This window comes from Alligator mississippiensis, chromosome 5, assembly GCF_030867095.1.
Source record: "Alligator mississippiensis isolate rAllMis1 chromosome 5, rAllMis1, whole genome shotgun sequence".
NCBI lineage: Eukaryota > Metazoa > Chordata > Crocodylia > Alligatoridae > Alligator > Alligator mississippiensis.
The window spans coordinates 149,564,300-149,576,675 of record NC_081828.1 but is presented as its reverse complement, the minus strand read 5'-3'; the positions used below and the strand labels follow the sequence as shown (position 1 = coordinate 149,576,675).

Here is a 12,376-nt window from a genome sequence, read left to right as displayed (position 1 = left end):
AGGACATATATACATGGCAGGATGTGAAATTTTGAGATCTGGGATCAGTCCCTATTGCGCTGTTACTAGGCCTGTGCGAAGCAGCTAGTATTCGCTTTGGATTCGGATTTGGCTGATTCGGGGGACAGTGATTCGATGTCATAGATTCATAGACATTTGGGCTGGAAGGGACCCCGGAGGATCATGGAGTCCAGCCACCTGCCCCAGGGGCAGGAAGTCAGCAGGGATCGTAGCATCCCAGCAAGATAAACATCCAAATGTCTCTTGAAGGCATTCAAAGTAGGTGCTTGAACCACCTACGATGGCAGTCTCTTCCAAACCTTGGGGGCTCGGACAGCAATGAAGTTCTTCCTTATGTCCAGCCTGAAATGGTCATGGAGGAGTTTGTGACCGTTCAACCTTGTCATCCCTTGGGGTGCTCTGGTGAACAGATGTTCCCCCAGATCCTGATAAGCACCCCAGATAAACTTGTAAGTGGCCACCATATCACCCCTGAGCTTGCGCTTTTGCAGGCTGAAGAGTCCCATGGCTCTCAGCCTCTCATCATAAGGTCTGTTTTCCTGACCTTTGATCATGTGCATGGCTCTCCTCTGCACTCTCTGAAGCTTCTCCACATCCTCTTTGAATTGCGGAGCTGAATTGATTTGGTGATTTGAATCATTGTCCCAAATCAATTCAGCTGAATCTGATTTGGACATTTGGCTGCTGCTGAATCAGCTGAATCTCTGAATCACACAGGCCCCATCCCCTGCCTGCTCTCAAAGGCCGCCCCACCAGGCCCCAGCACCCAGTGCTTTGAAAAAAAAACAACCCACACTCACTGGCTCCTACCTGGCAGGGGGGTGATCCTGAGGTCACTGCAGCAGCTGGTGAGTTAGGTTTTTTTTTAAAGGCCCGGGACCTGGGGCAGGCAGGGCAGCCATGAGCGGGGGCTGGGGGAGCGGGCGGGGGTTGGAGGGTGCTCGGGCGGGGGGCTGGGATGGGGCCTATCAGGGCCCCCCCCATGGTCCCCTCCCTGCTCCACCAGTCTCCCCTCCTTCACCCCCTACTTACCAGCTCAGAGTCCGGGTTCAGCTCCCTGCTGCAGTGGGCAAGGACTGCCCAAATCACTGAAGCTCTCTGAAACTTTTCTGAATCAATTTGGAGAGCTTTGAATCAATTCAAACCTTTTCATTGGTCCCCTGATTCAATTCAGATTCAGAGATTCAGCCAACAAATCGGGCTGAATCTCCTCTGAATCGAATCACCACCCGAAGCTTTGCACAGCCCTAGCTGTTACTACTTGTCTGTGCAGGGAGAACCTGGGATCATGATGAAAGCTGGTGCCCACAGTCTGGTGAGAACTGGTGTGATCCAAAAACAGGGACCAACAATTAGCTGATTGTCATTCCTATTCCTGGGACCACACTGGGGTCAGTTCAGGACTCCAGTGTAGTCCTGTGTTGGGACTGACAATTTGGACCAGCCCCAGAATCCAGAGCCCTGTGCACCAGGATGGTGGAAAATCTGTGTTCAGCCCAGTTGTACGTGAAATTTTTAAAGTTCCTGGTACATGGGGACCCTGGGACTGGGGAACTTCACCCTGATTCCAGGGACCCTGTGCACTGGACTACATCAAGTGCCTTGCTCAACAGCTCCCTAGGAGCAGCTTGGTCATGTGAAAGTGCAGTGCTCTCTGCAACCCAGCATCAGAACCTTTCCCCTAAGATCCACAGGACATGGCAAGTACTATGCTAGGTCACAGGGACCTCTGGCTAGCCAATTAACTCCCCTCGAGTTAACAAGTTGAGATAAGCAGGGTGCTGCCCCATGCCTGGATGCACCATATGGCTGTCAGCCTGTCAATAAGAGGGGAACTATCAATCAAGCTCCTCCGTGTAGCTGATATCAGACTGCATGGAAATGCCACTATGCCACATGTTCAATTTAAGGCACAATGCAAACCAGTCACAAAAGGATTACATATATTTTGTAGAATATTTTTGTGGCTAATTTCCCATTTTGTCACACCATGAATTTCCCAAATGAGTGGCAGGGTTACTATTTATGGTGAGACTAACAGGTTAATCACATCTTAAATGTAATGTCTGCCAGAAGCCTAATTTATGGAATATCTCTAATAAGCTATGTAAGAATTAAAGGAACTCAATGTCAGTCCAGTGCTTTCCAATGTAACCATTGCTGTATTGTTTACTTTGCTATAGATGGATATGAACATAGATTCATGGCATAGAGCTCAGATAAATGGTTGTTTATTAAGAGGGGCTTGATTCAAAGCTCAGTGAAGTCAACAAAAAGACTCATGTTAACTTTGATTGCTTTGAATCATTCCCTGAATACATAAGTCAACCTCAAACAACAACAAAGTGAAAAGCTTTTTAATAAAGTTTAAATTTAAATTATTTCACTTTTTTCTTATTTCTGCACATTAAGACATCTCTTGCTGTCTTTAGATCATTTATGAGCAATGAATCATTTCTTTGTAAAACACTACTCTCACATCTCAACAGACTATTCAATTAACAAGAAGAGAAACTCAACATATGAAATAATGGATGTTTTGGGTCTCTCCTTTTTGGTAATTAAATATTGGTACCTCCCCTCTAACTTACTTACTTAAGTAAGTTACTTGAATGCCATACTTAAATGCTTTTAGTTTCACAGAGGAAAACTGGCTACATTTTGGTGGTAGAAATATCTAAGATGCAACAAGATTTTTTAAACCATTTCTAGTATTCAAATCTTTACATATGCTGTCTATCCCATATAACTTCTGACAAAGACCTTACAAAAATACAGCATGCATTTGTACAATACTTATATATTTTTTAATGCTTCCGATAGTTTGTACCTTTATCATTACAATGCCTAAGTCACTGACATAAGAGAATTTGTACCAGAGAAGTAACAGGAAGAAACAGTGGTTTCTCATCACACACAGTTCTTTTTTTGGTAAATTTTGTGTACGTAACTTGTGCGTCTTCCAACAGAGAATTATAGGATCAATCATTTTGTGGGAACTTGTAGACATATTTTATAAAAACTAATACCCTTATATAGTCTATATTATAAATTATTCTGTATTCTAACATTTATTTAAACTTACGCCCTTCCTTTGAAAGCTTCCAGTACAATGTTCTCCTATTACAAATGCCAAGGTTAATTGAATCCTGTTGAATTCACCTAATACATGGATTTTGTTTCAAGGAAAAAGCCCTATACCCAAGCAATAATTTAAAGGACATTATTTCAGTCTGAAGACTCATTTAAGCAGAATAATTGACATCAATAACACTTACCTGATTATATGGAGTGGAGGTTATGCAGCTATTACTCAGCTAAAAATCATGCAACATCCATTTAAAATAATAATGCAATGCTTGAAACTTATGACAATCAGGCCTCAATGCTGTCATAAGAGGCTTCTACACACAATTAGTATAATTTGCTGCATTATTTGTGGTTAAGACAAATGTGCCATAGGTGATTATACAGAGATGCTGCATACGAACTACAAGGTTTAGATCAGTTTACGCTGAATATTTTCACGCACCGTAAATATTACCAAGCCATGTGTGCATTCTAACCTAAAAGAAAGACAAGCCTCCTTTCACAAAAAGGATATCAGTTACATGGCTGTCTTACCCTCACATGTGTATTAAGAAGGGAAAAAATCAATATTGCACAGAAAGATGGATCAAGCATGAATCAATGTGGCAAGCACATAACCAAACAGACATGGAGTTAAACAAGAAAAAAAAAAACCAACAAAGATTATTGCTTAACCTGTTTTGTCAGAGCTGGTATTGATGGTATTGGTAGTGATGGAAGTGAAGGTAGTCTTTGCGCTGTCCTTGGTAGTAACAGATTTCTGCTTATTTTTCATGGCTTCCAGTGCTTTGAGCTTCTTGGCATGTTTAGTGCCTTTGTAGTGGGCCGCAGCCTGGCTCTACAAAGGAGAACAAAATGAACCATGCAATCAGGCTCATTTCTAAAATGGCATTCTCTGTATTAGTACAAATACAGACTACCTTTCAATAATGGGTACCATTCATGCTATACGAGCAGTCACCAAACTGAAAATTATGTTTAGAATGATGCTTAGGAAACAGTGAAAACCATATTAATACAACCCCTATAGGATACTTATTATGCCACACTATATTACTTTCCAATCAGAATAATATCGTTTTACTCTGTCATTCTTGGAATATAATTTCTTTGTTAGTTTCTCTCTTAAGAGCTATTTCCTATTCCATAAAAATTTAAAATCTCAGGAGGCATGATGGAAAGATTTATTTATTTTTGCTAGAAGGCATATGAGCTCTTAAAACCTATTACATGTGTTTCCTAAGGTTTCTACAAGGGATAGTTTATATGTAACACTGTTAGCTGAAACTTCTCAGACAGAAAGCAAGGACTGACTGTCCAAAAAGAAAACATCACCTAAAATTGAAGTGAGTACAAAGCAGCCATACAATTGTCTGGCTTTTAAAAGAATGAATACTTCAGCCTACTTATTACCAAAAGGTGGCCTGATGAAATTCAAAACAAGGAATATTCCTTCAATGCATGACTCTTACACAAAGCTTATCGTGTTTCCAGGTGCATTTCAGTTATTTAATGTAGTTAATCTTAATACATGTGCTGCTACTGAGATTTTTACACTAACATTAAAGGACCTTGAATCTATATTATTTTAAGAGTTGATTGTGACAACTCTTCATTTAATTTATCTTACATGCATATTTTCAAGCATGGTATTGATGTATAAGATACAATTAAAAATAGAGTTGAGTTTGTGGATGTTTTTGATGATTTACAACTGTTATACAACACAGGGCTACCAATCCCATAGTTTTTAAATGAATAAGATGTTACATTCCTCAAACGTTTGCTAATGAACCTTCAATTTTTAAATATAAGCAATTTTTTTTTTCCCATTTAAAGAAAAAGAACACTAACTCTTCTATAAAAACCTCAAACTTCAGTTGTTTTAGAGTGAAGAGTCAAGTATATTGTACTGCTGAATCACAACAAGAAATTAAAACACCAAGAATTTACTGGATATGGTATTAAAAGGATTGAGTTCAAATGACTTAATCAGTCAACTTATTAAATTGCTCTTGCAGGGTGGGATATCTGGTATTATCTATGACCTGCTAGTCATCAGTGTTTACTTTATCATTATCCTGTGGTGAATTTTCTGGAGGAATTCCAGGAAACACTAAAGTATATTATCCTGAGATTTATTTATTTTTCAGCACTGATTAAAAGCTACAATTCCTTCCTGGATGCATAAGATGTGACAGAATTTACACAAGGGGGAGAAGAGAAAGACTTCATATCCATAAAAAAAACTATGCTACAATTTTAAATGCATCATTCAGTTTGGTTGAAACATGTTTTCTGTCCTCTATATCATTTTAATGCTATAATAGGTACCCTTATTGAAAGAACACTGGACAGTGAAGTTATTAATTAGAAACAATTTGAACAGAAATAGCACAGTCATGCATCTTTTATATTTTCCAACACATAACATCAGGAGACATACTGTAAGCCAAATATGAACAGTTAAGAGATGTTAATTTCTGTTAAACTGAAAGACCAAGGTCAGGTTAAGATGACTGCATTAAAAATGAAACTATACAGTATATTCTTAATGTCACCACTGCACCACGTCTATTTTTTAGAGTTTACAGCCAGATTTATTTGTGCCTCCAAAATAGATTTAAAATGTATTCTATTCTATTTTAATCAGTTAGGCCTATATCTGAATGTCTTTACTTACTATACTGTATTCATGAAATGTGAAGACGCTTATTAGAATCTGGCCTTTAACTTATAATTATTACTTTTGGGATTGGAAATACCCTTTTCAGCTTCTTCAGGGACCTTCATCACTGATAACCAGGACTTCCATGGTAGCATTTTCTGAAATGCTTCCAGTGCCATGTACCGGGACAGCTAGACAGGCAGAGCTCTAGTCTTAATGTGCAGCTGAGATGATGGTATAGGGAGGACAGGTTTAGATTTATTAGGAACTGGGGGACCTTTTGGAACAGGGGGAGCCTGTACAGAAGTAATGGTCTCCACCTGAGTCAATATAGTACCAAACTGCTGGCACATAATATTAAAAAGATGCTTGAGCAGCTTTAAACTAAAAATAGGGGAAGACTGACAGGTGTGGAACAGCATACAGTTTGAATTGACACACCCTATAGGGGTAAAACCAGAAAAATTGGGGATAATAAAAGGTCACACAGAAGTAGTTAACCAGGCAAGAATAAAATGTATACATGCTTTTATACTAATGCTAAAAGTCTAAGATGAAAGGTGGGGAACGTGAATGTTCAGCATTAAGTAATAATATTGACATAATAGGTATCTCTGAAACATGGTGGAATGAGGAAAATCAATGGGATGCTGTAATGCTGGGATACAAATTACAAAGGAATGACAGAGTCGGTCATACTGGTGGGGGAGAGGAATTCCACATCAAAGACTTTATTGAATCAACTGATATGCAAGGCACCATAGAATCTCGGTGGATAGAAATTCTGGGTTTAAATAGAAAAATGTATGTCTGGAGATACACTATTGACTCCCGGATCAGGACAGCAGCAATGAACTAGAAATGCTAAGGGAAATGAGAGAGGCTGTGACACCAGTAAACACAGAAATAATGGGTGACTTCGACTATTAACAAATGACTGGGTCAGTCTAACGTCAGACCAAATTTCTTGAAGTTACAAAAGACTGCTTTCTGAAGCAGTTGGTCCTGGAACTGACAAGAGGATAGTCCAGTCTGGACTTAGTCCTAAGCAGTGCACAGAGTTTGGTGCAAAGGGTAAGTGTTACTGAGCCGTTCTGCAATAGTGACCACAATGCAATTAGGTTTGACATCCATGTAGGAGGGGAGACAAGAAGAAAATCTATCACAGTACCCTTTAATTTAACAAAGGAAGACTACACAGAAATAAGGAGGCTAGTTAGAGGGTGCATCAACATGTGCAATTAATGTGAAGCAATAAGCTCTGGAGCTTATTGCTCTGGAATGTGTTGCTCCCAGGTACACTGTTTGAACATATGCCTGGGAGCAATAAACTCCAAAGCGACAAACTCCAGAGTTTATTGCCATTTGAACACAGCATGTTGAGCTGGGTCAGAGTGGCCCTAGCTGGCAGGGAGCCCAGGGGGGGTCAGCCTGCCAACCCAGCATGGCTCCCCTCAGCTTATCGTGCTGCAGAGGGTCTGCCTGGGGCACAGGGTGCTTCATTGTAGGGCTAGTAAGCAGGCAGCCCCTGCACTGAAGCACCCTCATGCCCTTGCCGAGCAGGGTAACATCTACACTGGACTGCTATGAGTTTTTTACTCTGCAGGAGGATAGCACTTGTACTTGTAAATACAAGTACTATCCTGCTACGGAGTAAATTAGTTTATTACAGCCTTAATAGGGGTGCACATGTAGATGCTGAAACATTTACTGCATAGCTAATTAGTCTACTGCATAGTAAATGTCTTATGTAGATGTACCCAGAAAGAAGTTAAAAGGGCCCCCTAAGGAGATGAAGAACTTGTAAGCAGCATGGGAACTTCTTAAAAACAACATATTAGAGGCACAGAGCAACTGCATATCGCAAAAAATGGACCAAAAGAAAGCCAGAATGGTTTAATGGCAGAGTTGCAGAGGCACTAAGCGGAAAAAAAGGCTTCTTTCATAAAGTGTAAGTTAAATCCTACTGAGGGAAATAAAAAAGTGCATAAACTCTGGTAAATCAAATGTAAAGCCATAATAAGACAAACTAAGAATCTGAGGAGAAACTTGCTAGAGACATGAAAAGTAACAATAAAAATTCATTAAGTAAATTAAAAGCCAAAGACCTGCCACAGAGTCAGTTGAGCCTTCAGATGATCGGAGTGTAAAAGAGGTACTAAAGGATGACAGGGCCATTGTCAGGAAACTAAAGGCATTCTTCACTGTGAAAGATGTTAGGGAAATTCTGTCATCAGATCCTCTCTTCTCTAGGGACAAGTCAATGGAGCTGATCCAAACTGAGGTTTCAGTAGCTGATGTTGTAGAGGAAACTGATAAACAAAACAGTAGCAGATCACCAAGACCTCATGGCCTCAAGACCACCAAGACCTTAGGGTCCTGAAGGAGTTCAGATCAGGAATTGAAGAACTTCAAATTGCAATATGCAATCTATCACTAAAAACAGCCTCAGCTCCAGAGGACTGAAGGGTTGCCAAGGTGACTCCTGTATTTAAAAAAGGTTATAAAGGGGACTACAGACTGGTGAGTATACCGTCTGTTTCTGGATACCTGGTAGAAAGAAGAATAAAAAATGGAATTGTCCAGCACATGGATGGATATGACTTGCTGGGGAGGAATCAACATGGCTTCTCAAAGGGAAATCATGCCTCACCAACCTATTAGGCTAGAAACAGAAGTTATACATAAACTGGTTTAAATGATCAGAAACTGGCTTAAACCTGTAACAGAACAGAAGCTCAGTGCATACAAACCAGTTTCAAAATGGCTGAAATGGGTTTAAAATAAACCTGGTTGAAGGTAGTATAAGACTTAACTGATTTCGGTCAAACCAGTTTATGAGACTTCTGTCCCAGACATTAGAGTTCTTTGTGGGTGTAAATAAGCAGGTGGATCAGGGTAATCCAGTTGACATAATATATTTGGATGTCCAAAAAAGCCTTTGATAAGGTCCCCAGTCAGAGGTTCTTATCTTAGTCACAGGATCACAGGGAATGTCCACTCATGGATTAGAAATTGGCTTAAAGATAGAAAGCAAAGAGTGAGTATAAATAATCAGTTTTCAAGATGGAAAGAAGAGGTCCTCCAGGAATCTGTGTTGGGACCAGTGCTATTTAAATTACTCATAAATGAACTGGGAAACTGAATGAGTAGTAAGGTGGCCAAATTTGTGGACCACAAAATTATTTAAAGTGATGAAGACCAAGGCGGACTGCGAAGAACTACAGAATGATCTGGCATGACTGAGCAAATGGGCAACTAAATAGCAGATGAAATCTACAACTCCACAAGCCTGACTTCCAGCAAAGTGAGGAGGGGTGTTGGATGCACAAGGGATGCATGATGAGACTATGAATGGGACTTTGTAATCTTTTCAGTGTTCTAAAATATACGAATGAAATTGTTCCAGATAGAAACACATTGCTTAAATTTACAAGTACGATAGCTGCTGTGGAGAATTGTCCATTACTAGCTTCCCACAGAACACTGCCAGTTTACCCACTGTATACTTACAGCAGATTTTTATGTCTTTTTTATTTCAGAATGTAAATCTCCATTCTCTGTCGGGATATGAAGGCTGTTTCAGGATAACCATAGTTGGCAGGTTAATGATAGTTCTTTGTGGGAGCAGACAGATTGCTCCATAAGCATTTAACCAACCCCAAATTAGCTCACATTGAAATTTTGCTACTAAGCTGGAACCCTCAAAAAGTTGTCATTGTCTTCTCTTGCAGGAGGAAGTCAGGGGGGAAAATGGAAATGAATTCATAAATATTCGTATTAGCATGTCACTAGAAAATTTGATAGCAGCACCTCAATGAATCATGTCTTTGAAATCTGAGCAGAGTCAAATAAGCTTCACTACTCAAATGGCATTTCCTTAAAGCTTGACTCTAAATACGAGATAGATTGTCAAATGCAATTGCTATAGAATATTATATAGAACTATAAAAAAATAAATATAATCAAGGAAGGGATTAAGGTCTTGTGTGTGTGTGTGTGTGTGTGTGTAAATAATGATGCAGAATTGTGTCAGATGACTGAATAAGTGATTGCATCATTATATACAGATGAGAGAATCCTGCTGTGACATTTCTTAAAAGAAAATGAAGGTGAACTGGAGAAAAAAGGGGGTGAAGTCCGGGACAAACTGAAATAAATGGAAGGGGCTTTGACAGACGAATTTCAGCCACTTTGTGTATTTTAAAAGAAGTAGTGCTTGTTTTTAATTGATAGTCTCTGTGGAGGTCTGTTCTCCTTGAGAAACTGTACCTGTTCTTTCTCACCTAAATCAGTAGTAGAAAACTAAGTACAATGAGAAAAGGCTTTTTCTCTGCTACAAAATATATTGTGATTTCACCACCCAAAATAATTCTTAAAGTCTTTATTTCCAAGATCAACACACCCCACCCCCTGTAAATATATAGTTTAATATTTCATTGCCTTGTCATGGCTTCAGAGTTTGATAAAATCGGTGCTTTTGGCACTATGAAGCCATGCCACTCTCAGATAACATGCATGACCTAACCAATGGTGCAATATCAGACTCATGTCAAATAATACTAGCATGAAATGACAATGCACTACAAGAAATCATATTCATTTTATAGTATCAAGCTGAAATATTAAAACAGGAGATCTCTAGTCTTTCTTGGAAATGATTGCAGGTGGGCAGAACCTGTTCTACATGAATTTATTTCAAGATCAGCTAGGCAGTAAAGTACCATATAATAAATCACTTTTGATAAAAGTGTTTATAAAAAAATCCTATTCATCTCAGTAGTACAGATCACCTTAAAACACTTTGACAGAACAAATAATTTGTGCTAGTTTTATTTTTTGTTTAAATTTATTAGAGGTTTTCCTAATCATTATTTAGTATGAACATGCCCAAAATGAATTAGCAGATAAACTTAAGCGTTAACTTAATCATTTCCAAACTGTGTATATTTTTATAAACTCAAAGGAAATATTTTTCAAAAATTGACATCCAATATACCTAGGTACAACACTGATCAATTTAATAATAAACATGTTATCACAACCCAAATTGATTGCGTTTGCTTTATGTGCACTATTGTACCACCATTGCCAGAAGGGCATCACATTACCAAACAAATTACACTGAGTAAAATGTGATGGGAAAGAAATGAAATATTGTAAACTATCCAGACAAAAGCATTTTCCTACAATTACATTCCTCGTATCTACATAGGAGTCTGCAGCAGAAGCTTGTTCAGCTGTATAATATACATTTGTAAATCACACCTTTCAAGCAATGTTCTTCAGGCCTCATTCCAACAATAATGTAATGTGCTTAACATCATGATAGACGTGCACTGATAGAGACAAAAAGTAAACCTCATATCCTGTTTTAACAGTCTTTTCTCATCACCATTACTGCAGTTTCCCTCCAGTTTTCCATCTTTCGCTGTCTTATCACCATTTGTATCCCCATCTCTTCTCTCCTTCTCACTAAGCTCCTTCTAACAAAAGTCACTTCAAAGAATAAGAATGAGAAAAAGGTAGGAGAAATGAGCTGTAGGCTACCAACACATTGATTTTTCTACGTGCAACACTGATATAAAAAGTTCTTTAAATGATGTATGCCTCCATGATTATAGGATAAGTGAATTTTACCCCTGAGAGCCCAGGCTCTTGGAGACCTCATCCTGCAACTAGATTTGCATGCAGAGACATGCTTTGCATAAACTTGCCTGTGTGATTGTACAACTACAGCCTTAATCTTCATGTTTCCCTTGTTTCTGGCCCAAGTCCCTCCAAACTTAAAGGCAGTTGAGCCATTTATTTGATGAAGGTAGGATAGGTCTCTTAATGGCAACTACATCAAGGTAAAAGATGAGTGGTGAACACTCTTACACAAAGGTGAATTTCCTCAGGTAAACAGAAAATTACTACTTTTGTTTGGGGCATTATTTTGATTTTGAATACTAGGTTCAATTTCTAACTTTTCAATGGTCCAAACATCTTTTGTTTTTAAATGTATATAGGACTACTACTTTCTGATCCAGATTCTCAGATGACTATAACTGATCTTTGCAGATTTATGTCAGCTAAGTATCTGTAAAATTAAATACATATACACGTCTTTGCAGTATTAAAACTTTAGTATTAACATTTAATTTGATATGATCTGTAAAAGAAAAGCAAGTTTACTCAGTATTTTATAATAGGAGTAGAGTGAATATTTTTATATTCCGCTAGAAGAGTAATCAACATTCTATCCACCAAAACCAGCATGAAAGTAATTGCATACTGCCCATTTGTTTCTGGTAATTTAAGGAATATATATACAAAGCCCAAACTATAGTAAAAAATATGCAAAAAATTTGAGGTAATATATTGTTTGTTCTCTGTCATTATTCCTCCTTTGTAAGCCATTTTCTCTTCTAAATTTCTGTCGTACTATTTGTGCAAATAAAGTTCAACAAGAGTTTGTAATACTGCACAACAGAATTCTAACTACCGAACTGCTGCCCTGTCGGATAGGTCAACAAAGACATCTATGAAATGACAGGGCTCTTTGGCCATAGATGCCTAAGCAGGTTGAAGTCCGTTTCCCCTCAGCAGCTAGAG

General features: G+C 38.6%; 1 protein-coding gene across 12 annotated transcripts in view; it reads right to left on the bottom strand.

Annotated features, from left to right (window-relative positions):
• ZNF385D (zinc finger protein 385D) overlaps window positions 1-12,376 on the bottom strand; it is a 752,238-nt gene that overhangs the window by 118,447 nt on the left and 621,415 nt on the right. For all 12 annotated transcript variants that reach the window (XM_059728861.1, XM_059728862.1, XM_059728856.1 and 9 more), the window contains one exon: window positions 3,787-3,949. In XM_059728861.1, coding sequence (XP_059584844.1) covers window positions 3,787-3,949 — 163 coding nt within the window. The remainder of the gene's footprint in view (window positions 1-3,786; window positions 3,950-12,376) is intronic.